Raw genomic sequence first — 21,662 nt, 5'->3', positions numbered from 1 at the left:
AAGTATAACGAGAGGGTCTACAAAAAGAAGTGAGATCCTATGAAAAACATTAACATGTACAAAAATGGGCCAAGCCTCGCCTCGTGCCCTCTCCGCCGTAAAACGTTCTGAGATCCCATGAAGAGCCAAGTCTGTCATTTTCTTCTTATTCAATCACCAATTGAACAATTATGTTATAAATTAAGTCCTTTTTCTAATTAATAACCAATATTCTTTGACTCTATCATTATAATACATCTTTGTTCGTATCAAAAATATCGTGACTTGGCAATCGCTGGTAATTACCTTATAAACGTGTACATAGGGTTATGCATAACTCGCCTTATAAACTTCTAAATAGGTTTATGCATAACTCACCATGCATGACTCTTCTTATAAACTTGTACATATCCCCTCGACCATAAACGATTTAGTGAATATCCCTTCAATTGTTTTAAAATCAGCAACGATTTAGTGAAAATTCCCTCGACTTCCTTTTAATATTACTTACCTGCGATTGCCAAGTCACGATATTTTTGATACGAACAAAGATGTATAATAATGATAGAGTCAAAGAATATTGGTTATTAATTAGGAAAAGGGCTTAATTTATAACATAATTGTTCAATTACCGATTGAATGAGAACAAAAGGCTGACTTGGCTCTTCATGGGATCTCAGAACGTTTTCCGGCTGAGGGCACGAGGCGAGGCTTGGCCCATTTTTGTACATGTTAATGTTTTTCATAGGATTAGAATATTCTGGGAATAATAGTAGGTGTAAGGAACAACCATAATGACTTCACCTCAATGAGAACATATTTTTTGCCTCTCTCCAAGTGAAAAATTATCAAACTTGCTAACTTCTACAGCGAAACATTCACCCTATAGTGTTGTCTCAAGCGCAAATGAACTTTATTTGACATTCTTTCATTCATAGGATTTGGATTTCGCCCTGGATGTCCATGGATTAGAAGAGAACAATTTTAAGACTACCAAATACACGAATCTCTTTTATGTTGAAAGGCTAATCCTTCTGTCTGCTAATCCAAAACCCCGCCCCGAAACCATCAGTGGGAAACTTTTTGCATTCGACCCTCACGTAAGACGTTCTTAAAATATTATTTATATATTAAAATTTATGTTTGGTTGTTTGTCCGGTATATACATGGGTGCTTATACCGTACATCCAGTTGCGATGAAAGTAAGGTAAATTTCTGTGCTCATGCCCGCGAAATCCCTATTAGCGCTAAAACATCGTTCTATTCCAGACCCGTAGAGTTTAAAAACATTTATAAATAAACATCAGCATGTGGATATTTTATGGAAAGATGTATTGAAAGATTATTTAGCGTTTAGTATCAACATAGACGTGAAATTTCCCGGTTTCCACTCCCAGAAAACACAGAGAAGGGGTGGGTTTCCACTTAGTTAAAGATACAATGTACATCGTCCATTGGAATAATCTAGAACCAATAATAATAAAAAAAACAAGCTGTTAACATAGATACACTCTAAGAAATTGGGGTGTGCTTTAACACCTTTAAAAGTAGTTTATATGGGTCCAAATTTGACACCGTTACAGGTGTTCATTTACACCCCTGAAAGGGTTTAATAACACTTATTTGAGCAATAAGTATAAAATTGTGCAGCAGAGGTGCAGTTTAACACCTTTTAAACTCTTATATCGCACTGAAAGTGAATTTTTACTCTCATATTAGTGTTGTGCAACTCCTTAAAGGGTGCGGCATAGCACCTTTCAGAGTGTCGCTTCACAGCTTTAAGAGTGTCGCTTCACAGCTTTAAGAGTGTCGCTTCACACCTTTAAGAGTGTCGCTTCACACCTTTAAGAGTGTCGCTTCACACCTTTAAGAGCGTCGCTTCACACCTTTTAGAGTGTCGCTTCACACCTTTAAGAGTGGGAAATCTTTTGGTAGGATAGTAGTAGAAATTCTAATACTTTTCCTAGACTTAAGTGCAAAACCGATGACGTTAAAAACACTATAGTAGCTACATTTTGACCACTCATGAGGCATAACTCAAATATCGAGTATGGTTTTCCTGTTTAATTAAATTTTGATTTTCCGCCATTCCGCAGTATTATTACCAATTAATGCTATATTCATAGCATTGAGAGAACTTCATCACTCGAGGAAAGTTCTCACATGCAGAACTATACCTCGTTTAGCGAGGGTTGTTGCATATAAAGTCATTATTACGGGTATATAAACTTCTGAAAAAGGCAGAAAGTTTTTAATTGGTACAAATGCATAGGGTGTTAAATTGGTTTTGGAGGCTATAATATTCAACCAGTAGATATAGACGTTCTTGTTAAATTTAATAATCTCTTTTCACTAAGAGTTTTTCGAGCACCAGAAACGCGTTTAATCTAATTTGCACTACAGATTTTACAAAAAAAAATCCATTTAGTACTCATGTCACAAAAGCAAGTGCCCCACTTTGGCTTCTCAAGCTGGCCCTACTGTGAGGCCAGTACCTAACCTAGTCTCGTTTTTTAAGAGTATCGCTTAACACCTGTAAGAGTGTCGCCTAACACGCTTAGCATAGTTTTATGAAGGTACAACCTCGCCAGATTACCAATTTCTTTGTTAATTTTATCTAAAGGATAAAACTGATTTCTTTCATGAATATCATCTTTAAAAAAGGTTTAACAATTACGTTTTTCAACAATTTTTTACTGTTTGTATTGACTTTAATATTAAAACATTAATGAAAATGAAAGACCTTATTAAAGAAACCCGCAGTATTATAATTTTTACCTCTCCGAGTGACGTATGTCACGGAGAGGTATTACACCGGCCGTGTCTGTCTGTCTGTCTGTCAGACCCCAAGTGACCGCGTTCGCAGTTTACAAATCGGAGCAAACAAATACCCGATTTCCGGAACGCGTTCGCCGTTCACGGAAATTTGGCCATTCATCTACCAACACCAGTCTTTACTAACTGGCTTCTAAGGACCACAATCTGCTAGTCTTTGTCCATCCCACATGGACACTAGTTTGTACTTGCTAGCTTCCAAGCACAACCATCTTCTGTTCTTCGTCAATTGCACCTTGACACCAGCTTCTATGCACCACTATCTTCTGTTCTTCGTCAATTCCACATTGACACCAGCTGCTATGCACCACCATCTTCTGTTCTTCGTCAATTCCACATTGACACCAGCTTCTATGCACCACCATCATCAGGTCTTTGTCCATTCCACATGGACGCCAGTCAGTCCATTCTGGCTTCTTTTCCTTCGTCATCGTTTGGTTTCAAGATATACGCGGCGATCGGCTAGGGTTACGAGAAACGTCTAGCCTCCCAATGGCAGGGCTTCCACCATCGGTTCACGCTAATGCGTTTTTATCTATTATTGGTTTCAAGATAAACGCGGCGATCGGCTAGGGTTACGAGAAACGTCTAGCCTCCCAATGGCAGGGCTTCCACCATCGGTTCACGCGAATGCGTTTTTATCTATTATTATAATGGAAACGAATCGTATATATACCCCAAAATTTGAAGAAAGCGGGCAAGAGGGGTACCCTTCACTTTAAACGTCAATATTAGCAAAGTTTCGAAAGATAATGGGAACAACTTTATTTTAAACGATTTAACTATTTTTAAAGTTATTTACTGGCGATTAAAATAATTAATATCATTTATATTTAATTAATTATTTAAGATAAACTTAATTCTATGTAATGGCACAAGTGAGAGTTTATATAGAACGAGTAATGAAGATTGCATCCGAATCGAAACACTACACGCATATCGAAGTTAATATAAAGCGAGTAGGATGATAAGATCTCTTACAAAACGATAACATTTCCTTTTTGCAGAATATTAAATGGAAATATTTTAAATATTTTTCGGCATTACGATTCTTTTAATAGTTGTGTAGCTATAAAGCTCTGTTTCATCTCAATATTCCAAGAACATCTTTTGATATTAACATTTCAAATTTGCTGTTTACTTTTTAGTTCAGCTTTACTACATTTATATATAGTGTAAACGCAACTTTAATTTCACTACATAATAGGGATTTTAATTCTTCGTTTCTCTGTAAGTGTTGAAGCGATTGGGTCTATGAAACAAGATACCCTAGAATTAAACTAGAATTGACTTTGTTTCGTGTCCTCTTACAAGAGGTGTTAACGGTTCAGAGTGAGCCGAAAGTTAAATACACACTTAAGAGATAGATATTAGGTCCTCATTACAATTATGAGAATAGACAGGGAAATGTTAAACGATTAAACCTTTACTAATGACCTTCGCGATATCCCGCCTATTTGAGCTACGTATTTCCGGCTTTCTCATTGGCCCATGGACGATAAGAACCAATGGTAGCCCATTACTGCTCCCATTACTAAGCGACTAAACAACCATTGTAAAGCTTACAGCCCCAAAATGGAGGGGGTTATGAAAATGCGGAGTCAAATCCCGGAAAACGCTAGCGCCAGCTAGACAAAATAAGACGTTAGCTGCTTCTCTCGTTAGAACGTTGATTCCCCCACTATCCGGTTTGCTACTATCTGCCGCTAGAAGGCGAATCAACAAGTATTTTTCAACTTTCTCGATCTGCCATCCGTCCTTCAGTATTAGTTCGTCCATGGTGGACCTGTGTTTGGAAAGTAAATTCGTCGCCGGGAGTGTGGCGCACTCCTGTAAGCCAAGCTTCTGGGCGGCAAAGTTTGAGGGAATACGACACATGTCGGCGTTCCTACCCTATAGGTGCCGACTGTCCCGTGTCCGCCGGAGGTGACTTACCCCAATGCCACCTTCCGTCGCCTCCCAAGTAAACCTCATTTCCTTCCCTGCTTACACACATACGACCTAGCGGCCCCCGTCAGTGCTGGGCCGCGTAGGGTCTCCCGCTCAATTCTTCCTGGTGCTCAAGGCCTAACGGCTAAGCACTAGTGCTAGTAGGTGGACAAAAAAAAAAAAAAAAAAAAAAGTAAATTCGTCTGGACTCGGAGAGGTTTATTTTGGTTTCCCAACTTGTTCATGTTTAATTTCGAACGGTGTTTTAATAGTGTTATTTTACACCGAATTTACACTTTAAATTGGCCCCTAAAAAGTCAAGGTAATAAAACTCTCTTTTGGTTGTTTTTACGGTGTTTACACCGTTTTAACACGCTTTTAACACTTCCATTTCTTAGAGTGTAATGTGCACAAAAACATTAATTTATAATAAATTTTCAAAATTTAGATTTTAGTTCTGTAAGCCTAAATCCATTTTGCAACGAATTTTGAAGTATTAAATTTCTTCTCGGGTACGAGTTGATCTCAAACTAGCTCTCAGTAACTCTCAGTATTTTATAAACTTATGCTATACCGTTAGGAAGTACTGACGAACTTTACATATTTTGTATTTTCAGGTGTGTATGTGGTTTCTGATTACTTATTTGGTGATTTCTTGTCTTTTGGCTGTTGACTTTAATATTCGACCGCTGTTTCATGGATTGAGCGTAACTTCCCATTGCAGACCAAAACTAAACCATTTAAAGGGTTTTTTCTATAAGATGTGGTTATTATACGCAAATATCTTTCAACAAGGTGCGTATAAATACACCAAATAATACGTGGTATGTAATGTTGAAGTGAGGTTGCACATTTTTCGTAATTAACCCTATAAAATATAGTCATAACTGTCATAGATGCTTAATAGACAAATGAATTTTGAAAAATTCATTAACAAGTTATGCAATTGATAATAAACCGTTGGTTTCCGAAAATCGACTTGCTAATGCGTATCTCCAGAATAGCCTAGGAAACAATAAAACAAGTTGTGAAAACAAAAGAAAAGAGGTTTTTCTTAAATAATTAAATAAATATAATTGATATTAATTATTTTAATCGTCAATTATTTACCTTAATTCTAGTCGTTTTTTTTTTAAAAAGGTTAATTCCTAAAATAATTTTAAACATAGTTATTGTTTAGGTTTGAATTGAAGCGTATGCCTCTTTTACATTTTTTTTTTTTGAAATTTAGGGTATACACGGTGTTTGTGAAAAGTCCTTCAATAATGAAAGAGCGTATTTATTGGGCCATTTTGAGTCGAAAATGTTCAATGGCATTTTTCCGTCCGAGCCACTGTTTTCAAGTTATGATTGGAGTAATTTACGGATGACCTCTTAAATTTAATTAAGAAATTGAAAGACAGCGCTAATTTAATGAAGGGGTCATCCCTAAAATATTCAAATCATAACTCGAAAACCGTGGGCCGGACGGCAAAATTTCATAGAACATTTTCAACTCAAAATGACACAAAAAAACATCACCCTTAATTTCTGATAGACTTTTCAGAAACACTGTATAAGTTGGCCGATTTCCGATAAGGTTTAAGAAAATTCGCGATTGCGTGAACCTTTGGTGGGAGGGTAAACATTTCTCGTAACCCTATTGCTTTCTGTGAACTGCGAATAAGGGCCAGATATTGTGAACACGTTTGCTCCGATTTCCCAACTGCGATGTACTGTACGCGGCGATTGTTTAGGGTTACGAGAAACGTAAGCAACTTGATACCCTAAATTTCCAAAACAAAAAAATGTAAAGAGGTACAAGCCAGAATTCAAACGTCAACAATAAGTTTATAACTATGTTTAAATTTAATTTAGGAATAACGTTTCTTAAAACGACTTAACTAGAATTAAGGTAAGTTACTGACGATTAAAATAATTAATATCAATTATATGTATTTATTTTAATATTATTAAGAAAAACCTCTTAAGTGAATAGATAGCCCTCGGCTCGACTCGGAGAGGTTTATTTTGGTTTCAAAACTTTTTTAACTCTACTCGCAGTCGACCTCGAGAATAGTACCGTTTGATCAATAGCCAATGAAGAATGATCTAGTAGGTGGTGTTCACTCAATTATTACCTTTTGCAGGCTCGATTCTTCAAGCCAACCACACAATGACAAGGTTTCTTTTCGCATTATGGCTGTCGGGTGTTTTTTTCGTATCCTGCGCTCTCTTGAGCAACATGAGATCGGACGTACCAACTGAATGGGACTTCATCGATAGCATAGAAGACGTGGCTGCAAAACCGGCTCTTGTTCCAGTATTGCAGCCAGAATATCATTATACAAGTGGGTTTTTAAAGGTAATCAAACAACGACTTCCTAATTAAGCATCGAGTCGTAAGAAATACGGCCTATCTACGTCTTCGAGTTATCACCAAATTTTTGCCTCAATTACGAATTCTTTGAGACGAAATTCGAATTTTTTAATCAAACGGCGAAATCTTTCAGGCAAATACGAATTATTGCAGAATAAATGAAAATCTATGAAGAAATCGCGAAACGTTGGACAAAATCGTGGATTTTTTCAAGAAATCGTGAAATCATGAAATATTTCGTAAAGTTTCGGTCAAAATAAGAAATATGAAATGAAACAGGAAAGCTCGGAACCTCCTGACGGATGACATTTTTTAACAATAGACCATTCCTGTAGTTACATGTAGAGAAACCAACGCGCATGGGCGAAGGGGTCTCTCCCGACTCGCCAAGAAGCAACGCCAGATGGAGCAAGAGTTCACTATAAGCCGGAGGCTAGCCAACTCGCACTGCCTCTAGCAGTGCTTCTTGACGCACCGATACGCCCTGAAAAGTTCTCTTCACCCAGGTTAATAATGGAATGGGCTATTACTAGTGCTGCTAGAAATCCCCCCGTTGAACAGTTTTTTCTCGATTGGTTTCAATGCTAGAGGGTCCTCGGCAAAGGTACAAATAATCAGAGATTCAGTTTGGGATTTATCAGTGAAGAAAATGAGATGTGACGGAAGGGATGTTGGGGTCAAGTAGCCTCTGGTGGACATGTGGCAGTCAGCACCTTCAGGGAACGATCACCTATTCGTTCATACTTTGTCCCCCCAGACTTCGGTTGAAAAGTAGCCTGCTAGCTTTTCCTTGGAAGAACTTGCAGTAACGTTACTAAGTTCAATTTACTACTGAAGGGCAACTAATAAGCTTGATGCTAGTTCTTCAATTTCAGGTTTTGTATTTATAGATTGGCTTCAAAACTGATCTATTTTCATTGGATATTTTACAGCATGGATATCAAACAGGAGAGATTGGTCGTATTATATATGAACGCGCCGAACGCAATGAAGCACTTCTTAATGGCCAGGATTTATACGAGGTTGAATCAGGATTCCCGGCAGGAACGGAATTTGTTCGATTTTTTCGTGACCCCGCTGACTACCTGTTTGCAACTGATTATGCGTTGCCCTTGTTTGATAACACTAGGGACTTATTCTACATCGGCAAAAAAGCCGTCTTTGAAACGTTCATGGCAGCACCGATAAACCCTAGAGTTTCTCAGGAGTGTATGGACATTGTAAATGCTGGGTAAGCGAGTGAAAGTTCTTCATGCTATGGAGTCGACTCAGTCGAGTTGGTATAAACGCAAGGTTAATCAAGGACATAGACTTAAAAGAGATGGAGAGAACGCGAGGCTGATACAACGTCCAGATAGATTTTCTCGAGGGGTCGGACGTTCGGCATTTTTGTGTACGGGATTTTGAGATTTCAAGATTTTGACCAAGATTTTGAGATTTTTCCCAGATTTTGAGATTCTGACTCAGATTTTAGAAATCTTGAAATCTACTCCAAGATTTTAAGATTTCGGGATTTCCAATGAGATTTTCAGATTTTGAACGCAATTTTCAGATTTTGAAGGAGATTTCGGGATATGGTACAAGATTTTCAGATTTTGAAGGAGATTTTCAGATTTCAAGGAGATTTTCGGATTTTTGATGAAATTTTGGGTATTTGCAGGGATATCAAGATTTACTATAGACCAATACGAATATTACATGCAGAGAAGCAAACTTCCAGGGGTACGCCTGTATAGTGGATAATTTCAATCATGTCAGGAGACACCGCTAGAGGCATGACCGAGTTGGCTACCCTCTCAGATGCAGTGAGCTTGGGCTGCCTCTAGTGTTGTGTTGTGGCGACAGAGAAATTATCCAGCATGTAGTTTGTTTCCCTTTAGGTAATATTCGTATTGGTCTATTAACTTCCGGTGTTCAAAGGATATTTCGAGATTTTGAAATATAGGTTTAGGTTTTAGACTATAAATTTGTTTCAATTTACCGTAATGAATACCGGAGAAAAATCGACATAAATAGTCTAATTTGTAATACAGTACACTTATATAGCGCAGGCGCCAAAAATCGAGATGGAGTTTAACCCTGGTGTCTTCCCCGAGGGGTTAGTCACTTGAATAATCAGGTGTACAAAACCGCAGAAATCGACTACTTGATTTCTAGAATTCTTAGAAAATCATCAGTAATCAAAATCATTCTTGTGGGTAATCAGAAATCTCCGATAATCACTGGCAATCACGTGAAATCTTGAGAAAATCAGACATAATCACATAATTTACACCTTTCGTGAAATAATCACGCATAATCAATCGAGGAATTCGAAAATCCCAAAATGAAAATCATAATCAGTTCAAATAGAAATAATCACTGCATTCATCGAAATTCACGAGGAATCCAGCGGTAATCACGGCATTCACCATAAAAATCACCGGAATTCATTGGAATACGAACAAAAATCTCAAGTAATCTGCGGCAATAACGGGAAATCAGTGTAAAGATTATGGAAATCACCCAAAATAATCGTAACCACAGAAATCAAGGAGTTCGTCCAGTAATCATCGGAATTCACTTAAAAATTCAGAAATCAGGTGTACAAAATTTTGGCGAATGACTAGCCCATCGGTCTTCCCCTCTTAAATTGATGCAAAACGTGTATAGTAAGCGTGGGGATTTTCAGATTTTGATATTTTAGGGTGAGATAACGGGATTTTACGTTAAGATTTCGGGATTTCTAGATTTTAATGTGGAATTTCGGGATTTTAGGTGAAGATTTCGGGATTTTCAGATTTTAAGGTAGGGATTTTGGGATTTTCAGATTTTGACGTGAGATTTTGGGATTTTCAGATTTTGACGTGAGATTTTGGGATTTTCAAATTTTGACATGAGATTTCGGGATTTTCAGATTTTGACATGAGATTTCGGGATTTTAAGGTTTTCGAGAGAGATTTTACTAGATTTCAAACGAACTGTACGGGATTTTGACAAACGTCCGACCCCTGGGGTTTTCTGGTTCATTCAAAGTGAGGAACAAGTATTAACTATTGCAGACAGGCAAGCGTATAAGCCTATCATATTCTCAATAAGTATAGTGATACACCTTTTATGGTTAGACGGCTATTTTTAAAATTCATAAAAAGTGCAGAGTTCGGCTCTTACCAAAAATACTAACGTGTAAAAAATGGGATTTAACCTCTCTGCTCGTACAGCGTCTAATAGTTGAAGGGGGGAAACGTCACAGTTGGGCCTGCCAATAAACAGAGCCGCTTTTTAGCCTCCCCCCGTGCGGGCCACTGAAGAACTCTATGCTAAATTTCATGCACAATAAGACGCATGGGCAGGGACTGGCAAAACCCGGCCTCGTAAACTCTTCTTTCCCAAATTGAAATAGCTCTATAAGGTTCTGGTTTGAAGAAAAATGTTTTAAACTAGGGTCCGGCCATAATTTGGAAAGACTAATAATTCATTATACTGGTGGAGCTTGGAATTATTAACTCACATTTATATTCATAGGATGTATCGTATGCTTGAAATGGAGCCGTATGAATATACCAACATTAAAGATAAATTGAAATTTATGCCCTATATGTGGCAACCAACCGAGCAAGATGACTCCGTCTTTACCATGCGTGAAGCTTTCGTTATCATTGTCATTTACCTGAGTGGAATTTCGATTAGTTTGGTTACGTTTATTTTTGAATTGCTCAGTCATTTTTGTCTGTGCAATAAATAGATGCGCGTGATTGTCCAGGTAACGGTTCTAGTATTTAATTATTTCTTTGGTTACTTGAGATATTTCCACAAGAAAAGAGACTCTCTAAGTCTTAATTTAATGAGCATAGGTAACAAAAAGAAATTTAAATTTTAAATCTAAATTCATTCATTTAAGTAAAATATAACTTCATATGAATTTTTAGTTTGAATAGTTTTAGAAGCTTAAGAGCTCGATCAATATATCTCAAGACACAATTATTAAAAAGAGAAATTTGAGCCATTTCGTGGCCAAAAGAATCAAATCAGAGTCGCAATTTGGTGTTCGTAAATTTGTTTAAATATTTAATATAGTAAGATACCATTTATATTGCACTAGCCGTTACCCGCGGCGTCGCTCGCGTGTAATAAGAACTTCCATCAAAAGGATATAAAGAATGGGTAGATTTTACTGATGACTGTTTTTGCAGCACCCTAGGAGCGAAGGCACTCGGCGTTGCCCGTCAGCCCGTCGGGACATTTTTTATTACTTTTCACGCGGACATTATTCCACAAATAAGGGTTTTTAAGTTTTTGGCCGCCATTTAGAAAGATGGCAACAAATCGAACCTGAAATACCATTCAGCCCATGTATATGTTAAAGGAAACCAGTGTACTAAATATTTTTGAAATAGGTTGAAACGCGCGGACTATGTTGCATAGAGAAGATTTTTTACATTTCTGGGCGCCATTTTTTAAGATGGCGACGGATTGTAAAAATCTTTCTTAGTACGCGCCTACTACTTATGAGTAACGTTCCTGCAAATTTTTAGCCCTCTAGGGCAAGCGGTTTGGGCTGGGCGTTGATTATCAGTCAGTCTGGCAGGACTTTGATTTATATAGATATAGCTCAGACCACCTACCCATGGACAGGCATCCCCGTGTTAAACCGCAGTTTTCAATTTGAAACGCGTTGCATGCGCCCTCATGTGTCGGTGGGCCGTAATACATCTCCACAAGTGACACGTGATCATTTAAAGAGGCAAAATTTCTTTTTTTTGGCCAAGGCTTAGTATTATATTCGTCTTATTAAGTAACCCAGAGTTATATTTACTAAGCTATTATAAATGTAACGTTTAAAAATCTGTAATGAGATGAACTAAAATTATATGGATGATAAAGGTTTTCTCACTTTGTCACATTTATAAGATTTTAGGCATCTATTGACGCCTATTAGGCTACTGTTCTCGAGGGAGCGAGAATTAATATTTTTCACGTGAGTCTGTTTGTGGAGATGAATTTCCAGTAGCCGCCACCGCGGCGCTTTCGTCAGGCGTTACACTTTGCTAACCTAGCTCCCTATCCTCATGCCTGTCCATGGGTAGGTGGTCTGAGGATATAGATTATCAAGGGAATTGTTTGATAGTTTATAATATTACAAAAATATTTTCTGATGTATGGTGATTCAATAATTAATGCGGTTACGAGATTCTTCATCTAGCTAGTAAGTTATCAAATATCTGCTATTAGTCTAGGAGTTTGAACTTGTCTTTTGCTCATGAAGAGTTAATCGTATTTAGCAAAGGAAAGAGTTTTGTTGAACAACTTACCGATTAAGTTGTTTCTAAGTAGGCCTAAAATAATATTATGAGCACTAAAATATTCAGAATATAAAAGTATTCAATTATCATTGAAGTATTCATTTAATAAAAGAGCATTTAGCAATTAAATAAAAAAAACTTGTGTCAGCATAACGTTTAGCTTCAGTAGCATTGCGCCGAATCCCAATCAACCGAACCCAATCCCATTCGACCGAAAAACTCGCACTTTGGCGGATTTACAATTTTGTCCAATGGGACAGTCCCATTGCACTGAAAAACCCGCACTTCGGGTTTTTCCCGATGGAATTTAAAAAAATAAAATTCCGAGAACACAAAGATAGTAAATTAACTTAAAACAATTTAAGGCCTACGTAAAATGAACACTAGATCCAATTATTATTATTTTAAAACTAAATGTTGTAAGAACAAAATAGTAATAAATCAGCAAAATATGACATAATAAAACCAATTGCTAATATTGATTAATTTTTTATGTTATACTCATCATAAAAATATTTTAAACCAGCCATTTTACTGTTCTTGAAGTGTATTTAGTGTAGAACCGCTCCAAAGAGGAAGAGACGTCCTCCTAACCAAACCAAACCTAACCTAACCAGTCGTCAAATAGTGGCGCTTCTAAGGCAGTAAAAATTGGTCTGTGACATTTAGGCGCTGGTTATTTAGGCGCCGCCATTTAGCCGCCAAGACAATTAGCAAATATGAGCACTAAAATATTCTGAATATAAAAGTAATAATATATTAAATTGAAGTATTCATTTAAGAAAAAAGCATTTTGCAATTAAATAAAAAACTTGTGTCAATATAACATTTGCACATATTTGAGAGTAAATATGTAAAAATATACAATTTACAATTTTCAAAATAAGTTAGTCGTCTCCAAAAAATTTCCTATAGGCCAGAAAAAGCATTGGGTTCTTGATCGTTGCCTACGGGATGAGAATTCCCGTAGGCAACGGTCTAGCACATCGAATAACATAGATACTACAGCGAAGTTACGTTTCAGAATACTTTCAAATTAAAAAGAACTTATTCAAAGTGTGCCTTTTCCAAGTTTCGTCAAAAAAATTAAGTCTAAGTAATTTATTTTAATTAAATTGTAAAATATGGCAAAAACGTTTTTCGCTGTAAAAAGTCAGTTTAAAACGTTAGCACGTTCTGAGCTATTTTCTGCAATTTTCTTCCTGGTTGAAGAACAAGGCGGTGGGTGCTAACAAGTCAATTTTGTAAATTGCCGTTTTATAAGGAAAAAGAGTTTGAAATCTCGTGAAATAGCAATAATTTCGTAAAGTAATACAAAAAATACAATGTGCGCATTGTTTCAAATCGGCCTGAATTATTGATAGCAAATTGTTTTTGTTTCGATCAGATAATGTTAGATATTTGTGCTAATCTATTATTCCCCCTCCCTGTAACAGTCTAATATAAAAATTACATTTATTACAGCATAAATAATATTATCGAATAAGTAAGACACGTATGTGCACCTGTATCAAACTCTAAAATTTAAAACATTATGATCTACGCATATGTACTTAATTGTATGTTAGCTAAAACCAGAACAATATTTCAATTTTTCAGTATTCCGTGTGGTTTCCAATGTGCTAAAGTTGTACAGTACCCAACAACGATCTAAGGCTATGCACTATAAAATTACGAAAAGTGTCACATAAACTTGAGAAATGCCTGTTAAATTCAATACTCGCGGAATAGTGACCCGAACACTATAAGGTGCCATTTCTAGTTTAGCCTAGAGCCAATAAACACAGATGGACTTTAATGATAAGGTAAAACCCCTGGTCTTCTAACGGCAGCGCGCATCGTCGCACCAGGGAGGAGGAATGTTGTAATGGAGTGGTCTACGCACGTTGTAAAAAGAGAGAGAATTCTCGCAGATTCCGGGTTAGAGCTCTGAGACCTAACCGAGGCTCTTTTTTTTCAGGCGCATGCGCGATTTTTTTCTCCGGACCGTCGGCCGCTAAAATTTACTCTCGCGTGAGTCGCGACGGCGCGAGTCGTTAGGCTTAGAAATTTGAAACTTGGTTTTTTCTCTCTCTAACGTCAGTGATGACGTACTTGCGCACCGCTGATGCGTAGTAGCTACTAGTCAGCCTCGGGTAGATCTCTCTCTCCAGACCGCTAAATGGAGACCTCTCCGTAATACCTTTGGCCACTCCTCTACATTCCTCCTCCCTGGTCGCACCTGGAAGGAGAGACCGAAACATTTCAAAGCATAGATCATGTACCTTTTAATATCGTCTGCTCTGTTGGGGGTTTTTTTTCTGGTTAAGTTTTTACTCTCCACTTTTATGTTCGTTTTCATGTAAGTAATTTAGAGGATTAGTTTCGGCACTTAAGATGCCAAGTAAAAGGTACGCTTTCGGAGTTTTTAAAATTGATCAACGTTATTCTGACAAATTCCACATGGAAGGCATTAATTTTCTACAATGTACCAATTAATAGTAATTTTTATACCTATTTCAATAAGAAAAAATAAATGAAAGTAACTTGCATTTAACTAAAGGCTTTCTAACCGATAAATCGACTTTTGAGCTTATGCCTAATATCGTCTGCTATATCACGCGCCTGTTTGTTTTATCGGAAAAAATTTCAATGTTGGTCGCGGCGTGGCGCTAGAGAGGCGCTGCCATATAAGAACCACGCGCCCTACCTTCATTACAGTCCATCTGTGTTTGGTTTAATGGTCTTACGTTTAGCTTAAATTCTTTCTCTCTGTAAATCGTTGAAATATAACACAAACATAAATAAACCCTTGCAGTAATAAATTTCACAATTTCGTTTGCAAAAAAAACTAAATCCATCAATTTAGTGATCTATTAAACTCCTGAAATTCTTTCACAATTTCTTTTAGAACTCGAGTTTAGTCATAGCCCACTTGATCACGCTGTCTGCACGCGCTCTAGAAGCCCGTCCAAACGATTTTTTTTACATGTTAACTCGCGTATGCGGCGCGTCACATAGGTTCGGTCTAAACTTTCAAACCCGTCTGGTTTTAACATGGGCGTCTATGGGATGGGACCAGTTTTATCAACGTTTTTGACAATATTAGTGCATCTACTGGTTCAAATCTCTTGAATTTTTAATGAGACGTGTATTGAAAGGTTTGATATTATCCTGTAAAATTTCAAAGTCTTCAGCTATGATTGTTTTTTTTATAAAAAATAAAAATCATCACATAGTAGAGAATTTTGCCCCTTCAATTTCTCTACTATGTGATGATTTTTATTTTTTATAAAAAAAACTATTATAGCTGAAGACTTTAAATTTTACAGGATAATATCAAACCTTTCAATACACGTCTCATGAATAATTCAAGAGATTTGAACCAGTGGATGCACTATTTGGGCCAAAAACGTTGATAAAACTGGTCCCCTCCCATAGACGCCCATGTTAAAACCAGACGGGTTTGAATTTTAGACCGAACCTATGTTATTCTCATTCTTAGGGTCGATTGAAGGGGCTTCTAGAGCGCGTGCAGCCAGCGTGCGTGATCAAGTGGGCTATGGTTTAGTCAACTTTAAAACCACCCTCGTGCCACGAAGCTATCACTTTTACCAGTCCCCTTTAGGATTGAATTACTCATGGGATCGCTTGCACTGCCTATGCCAGTGCATCACACTAAATAACTGGTTAGTAGCCACGTAAGAAGCAACAACCAAGTTTTCACAGAATTTATGTTGTTTGGGTTAAGATGTAAGTTGTTTGTCTAAAAAGCGAGTATAATTCCTCTCTTTTCTACTTTTCCCTGTCAGAATTTAGGGGAGTGGGCGATAATTAAGAAACAAGTGGGTTTGCTGATGATTCTTTGTATGCTTCGTACTCCCTTTATGAAGTGGATGGTTGGGTAAGTTTTGTTTACTTATGGAGCTAGAGACTATTATCCTTATCGACTCGTGGTGTCGTTTATCTCTTCGTCACAATTGAAACTCATTTATATTTAAACTTAGAGAATATCCTACCTGTACGAAGCACGGGTTTCTTGAGGCACATTTGTAATCAATAAGTAGATAAAGAAGAAATACTTGATATATTGCATCATCAGTAAATAGAAGCTTCGAATATAAACCTTTTGAGTTTTGTAATAATGGGATATTTTTTATTATTATCAACGTGTTATAGAATAAGATAAACATTTTAAAAATCTATTTGGAATTTGTCCTGTCAACCACCTTTGTGCCAAAATAAGACCATAAGTTTATAAGATTTTATATTCCATAAGTATGACACACGCTATACTTCGTAATGCTCCAGACGTAACTGAGAGCTAGTTCGAGATCGACAAGCGAGAATTGACTACACTAGGTTTTTCCATTATATCGTCCTATTTAGTCTATACTAAGCTTTTGACAGCGCCTCACCAGGCGTCGCTTTACATCGAATCTTTGACCTACGTGACTTCATGACAAGCTCCAGTTTGTAACCACTGGCAAACTTATGGAACACATCTTTTAAACTTATGATAAGGCTGATATCAGCATCTCAGGTTTTCCGAAAGTGTTGTATAACAAAAAGTATTTCCACGTTTTTTATTTAGTTGTTGAAGCAGAGAAATTATAGCCAGAGGAATGGAAAGTTATCGTTAATAGGCCCTATTATAAAAGTTTTTGGTCTTGTCGAACTTGTTAAAAGTTTCTAGGAACACAGTCAACTTAGATGCTCGTAAAGTTGGCCGTGCCAGGAAATACGTCATAAATCGGTTGTACATGAAAGCTAACTTCCTAGTTCGTAGGGCCATCTTCACTAAGCCTAACGCTTGGATTTCGAAGTGATGTTGACTTACAGCCGGGCACACAGCACCGAACTCCAACCATTTTATACTTGATTTAAACATGAGTTAATAATATGTTAGCTCCCTATAAGTTACTCAGGCTCCATAGGCGTAATGTATCCAGCAATTTCTTCTCATTTCGCCCGCGCGGGAAAAAACCCGAATGTTGCGCTCTCTCTTGTCGAAAGAAAAATCCCGCTCGTACGGCTCCTCGACCTAGAGTCGTCGGCTGCTTTTTCACCAAGGGAGTGTTTTAGTCGTGAATGTTTATGATCTAACAATTTAACATTAATTCATGGCGTTTGTGTCAGTACTGAGATAAAAAATGCACGAACTCAATGCAATTTGCCGATATTGATAAAGAATGCTTAAGCTAAGAGTTGTTATTTTGACTTGAAACGAGAAAATTATACAAGAGCTAAATCCAATCCACTGATCTCTTAACTGTTTTCTTAACCGAGGCTACTAAGAAATATTCGGCTGCTTAAATAGCTCCGATATCATTGGCTATAGCTTCCTTTACACGCGCTTCCGGGGAAAAACCGGAAAGAAGAGTAAATAAGATTTTCGTTCACGTGGCGGCCGCAGAGCGTCGCATATAATTGGGAAGCCGGCGGCGCGGGAGAAAACGCAGAAGTATAAAAATGAATTGCCCGAGTAACTTATAGGGAGCTAACATATTATTAACTCATGATATAAATTATTAAAAGATTAATAAAATATAAGATAGTCAAGTCCTAAACGAAACTTTCCCTCTTTCAGTCTCAGATAACAGTACAAGCTAACCAAGGCTTAGTATATATTTATGAAATTTCCAACTGGAAAATGAAAATAATATGGTTTTTATATGTGTAAACAGTCTCCCTGGTATATACTAGTACTAAAACATGACTTACCAAGTTAGCATCAAACTTAAGTGAGGATTATAAACAAATGTAAACTAAAAGAGTGTACGCGGTAGCCGATAAAGCAAACAACAGGAATTTTGGAATCACGTGACAATTTTTAATTTTCCTACCGTTTGATGGCGCTCAAATCTTATATAAAAGAAATTTTTCACAGAAGGCCTCGCAATTCTAAGGGAGCGGTAGCTCCCTTAGATAAGGCCTGATGACGGCTTTAATGTATAAGGAAGGTTTTTGGATTGGTTTTAGCTTTTTTCGTATTAAGTTTATTGTTTCGAAATTTTTCTACTGAACTAAAATCCGGGCCCTTAATATGTGGTAAAAATTTCAAGATGATCCACCTAAAAGTTTATTTTATAAAGCATAAAGTTGCTAAGGGTAGTTTTCATTTCCATAAAATTAATCACAGATTTTGGCGAAAAACTAGAGAATCTCCATAGAAATAACATGGGAAATTTTCCAAACTTACCCATTTTGTAACTACCCTTACAAAAATAACTATACGTTTGATAGATTTGAAAACGGTCTTAAATGAAAGCCCCATTTTTATAGTGGGCGCCAATTTTTGTTTCATTAAGAAAAACAAAGTTTAAGTATTGTTTTTAATAGTTTTAAGTACCTGCTCCGAATTACGTGGTTTACCTTTAAACTGTGGAACTTAAGACTTTTTTGCTTGGGATAAGTAATAAAGAAAGTCATTCTAGGACTTACGTCGTTTTACTGCGGATAATCAAATTGGTAGGGCAATTAGCTAGCTTAATTGTCATTATAACTATTGCGCGTCCAACTAATTTAGTTGCGAAGTACAGATTAAACTTAATTAAACAAAATAAGCAATTAAAGATAATTACCAATTATAGGTAATTAAATTTTTACACGAGTCTAAACTATAACATATGTTTGTGTACAAGTCTACGGAATCTGTTTAAGCGCAGACCTAAAGAATATTTTTGTGCAAAGGAGTATAAAATCTCTATGTGCAGAGGCCTATGCAATCATTTCGTGCAGAGGCCTATGTAATATTGTTTTACACAGGCCTCTGGAATAATGTTTTACACAGGCCTATGGAATATTGTTTTACACAGGCCTATGGAATATTGTTTTACACAGGTCTACGAAATGTTTTTGTGCAAATCTGCATGGAATCCTTTTGAGTATAGGAGTATGGAATCTTCTGTGCACAGGTCTATGGAATTTTTTGTTCATGGGTCTATGGTATATTTATGTGCACAAGTTTGAAGAATCTTTATGTGCACACAAGTCTGAAGAATCTTTATGTGCACACAAGTCTGAAGAATCATTATGTGCACACAAGTCTAAAGAATCTTTATGTGCACACAAGTCTGAAGAATCTTTATGTGCACACAAGTATGAAGAATCTTTATGTGCACACAAGTCTGAAGAATCATTATGTGCACACAAGTCTGAATAATCTTTATGTGCACACAAGTCTGAAGAATCATTATGTGCACACACAAGTCTGAAGAATCATTATGTGCACACACAAGTCTGAAGAATCTTTGTGTCCAAGTGAAAAATCTTTATTTGCACAGGTCTTCGACTTCTGTTTGTGCACAGGTCTACGACTTCTGTTTGTTCACAGGTCTACGATCTCTGTTTGTGCACAGGTCTACGACTTCTGTTTGTTCACAGGTCTACGACCTCTGTTTGTGCACAGGTCTATGGAACCTGATTTGCTCATTTCTATGACATCTCTTTTTGCGCAAGTCAATAACATTTGTTTATGCTCAAGTCTAAAACATCTGTTTGTACACAAGCCTAAAACTTCTGTTTGTACACAAGCCTGAAACATCTGTTTGTGCACAAGTCTAAAACATCTGTTTGTACACAAGACTAAAACATCTGTTTGTGCACAAGTCTATTCCATCTGTTTGTGCACAAGTCTAAAGCATCTGTTTGTGCACAAGTCTAAATCATCTGTTTGTGAACAAGTCTATAACACCTGTTTGTGATCAATTCTATAACACCTGTGTGTGAACAAGTCTATAACATCTCTTTGTGCACAAGTCTATAACATCTTTTTTTTCACAAGTCTATGACATCTGTTTGTGCACACGCGAGTGACTTCTGTCTGAGCAAGGGTCTACGGAATATTTTTGAGCACGGGTCTACGTATTATTTTTGTGCAAATGGGTATGGAATCTTTTTGAGCATAAGGGTTTGAAATCTGTTTGAGCATAGGGGCAATGAAAATGTTTGTGCATAACTCTATGGAATCTGATGTGCACATGTCTATGACATCTCTTTTTGCGCGAGTCTGCGACATTTCTTTGTGCACAAGCCTGTGATTCTATTTGTGCACAAGCCTGTGATTCTATTTGTGCACAAGTGTACGAAATATTTTTATGCATTGGTGTACGGAATATTTTTATGCACAACTATACGGAATATTTTTATGCACAGATGTACGAACTGTTTTTGTTCACAGGTGTACGGAATATTTTTGTGCATAGGTGTATGGAATATTATGGTGAAAATGGATTTGGAATATTTTTGTGCACAGGTGTACGGAATATTTTTGTGAAAATGGATACCGAATATTTTTGTGCACAGGTGTACATGATATTTTTGTGCACAGGTGAACGTGATATTTTTGTGCAAATGGGTAAGGAACATTTTTGAGCATAGGGATATGGAATGTTTTTGTGCAGAGGTCCATGGATTATTTTTGTGTACAGGTATATGGAATGTTTTTGTGCAGAAGTCCGTGGAATATTTTTGTGTACAGGTATATGACTCATGTTTGTGCACAAATCTATAGAATGTTTTGTACACCGGTCTAGGACATATGATTGTGCACAAGTCTATGGCATCAGTTTGTGCAAAAGTCTAAGGTATGTGTTTTTGCACAAATATTTCACATCTATTTTTGCACAAGTCTATGGTATCTGTGTGTACAGGTCTACAAAATATGTTTGTGCACAAGTGTGAAAAATCTTTACGTGCACAAGTCTACATAATCTCTTGAGCAAATGTCGATGACCTCTTTTTTTGAGGAAGTCTATGAAATCAGTTTTTTTACAAGCATATGACATCTGTTTGTGCACAAGTCTATAACATCGGATTGTGCAAAACCGTGTGACTTCTGTTTGTGTACAAGTCTGTGGAATCTATTTGTGCACGAGTCTACGTAATATATTTGTGCGCAAATCTATGGAATCTGTTTATGCGCTAGTCTACGGCATCTGTTTGTGCACGGGTCTACGGAAAAGGTTTGTGCAAATGGGTGTGGAATATTTTTGAGCATATAGGGGTATGGAATGTTTCTGAACAGATCCAAGGCATGTTTTTGTGCACAGGTCCATGGAATATTTTTGTACACAGGTCTATGTCACTTGTTTACACAAAAGCTAATAGAATATTTTGTGCATAGGTCAATGGAATCTTTTTGTGCACAGCACAATTTTATGAAATATTTTGTGCGCAGGTCTAGGGAATATTTCTGTGTAAATGGTTATGGAATAGTTTTGTGCTATGGGTATGAAATCTTTATGTACACAGGTCTATGGAATCTTTAGCGCGCAGGTCTAAGGAATCTTTATGTG

General features: G+C 37.0%; 2 protein-coding genes across 2 annotated transcripts in view; one reads left to right on the top strand and one right to left on the bottom strand.

The window, feature by feature from the left end:
- LOC149647119 (lysosomal aspartic protease-like) overlaps positions 1-19,199 on the bottom strand; it is a 36,929-nt gene extending 17,730 nt beyond the window's left edge. Inside the window, exon 1 of the mRNA XM_089849601.1 lies at positions 18,088-19,199. Within this exon, the coding sequence (XP_089705727.1) occupies positions 18,088-18,098 (11 nt within the window). The 5' untranslated portion in view covers positions 18,099-19,199. The remainder of the gene's footprint in view (positions 1-18,087) is intronic.
- LOC149647120 (uncharacterized) lies at positions 5,459-13,048 on the top strand. The gene is made up of 4 exons (XM_089849976.1): positions 5,459-5,538; positions 6,873-7,087; positions 8,035-8,333; positions 10,607-13,048. The coding sequence occupies exons 1-4, from the start codon at positions 5,505-5,507 to the stop codon at positions 10,824-10,826; spliced, it is 768 nt and encodes a 255-aa protein (XP_089706102.1). The 5' UTR covers positions 5,459-5,504; the 3' UTR covers positions 10,827-13,048.
- Positions 19,200-21,662: the final 2,463 nt, after the last annotated feature.

This window comes from Phalangium opilio, unplaced genomic scaffold, assembly GCF_054372755.1.
Source record: "Phalangium opilio isolate 3A_F unplaced genomic scaffold, DU_Popi_V2 ptg000089l_1, whole genome shotgun sequence".
Taxonomy (NCBI): domain Eukaryota; kingdom Metazoa; phylum Arthropoda; class Arachnida; order Opiliones; family Phalangiidae; genus Phalangium; species Phalangium opilio.
The sequence above is the reverse complement of the archived record's forward strand: the minus strand, read 5'-3'. Positions and strand labels throughout refer to the sequence as shown.

Excerpts from the sequence above, each read along its gene's own strand:
- LOC149647120 (XM_089849976.1), top strand. The coding sequence starts at position 5,505 with ATGTGGTTATTATACGCAAATATCTTTCAACAAG. Across the intron at positions 5,539-6,872 it reads CGCAAATATCTTTCAACAAG|GCTCGATTCTTCAAGCCAAC; the intron begins GTGCGTATAAAT and ends TACCTTTTGCAG. Across the intron at positions 8,334-10,606 it reads ATGGACATTGTAAATGCTGG|GATGTATCGTATGCTTGAAA; the intron begins GTAAGCGAGTGA and ends TTATATTCATAG.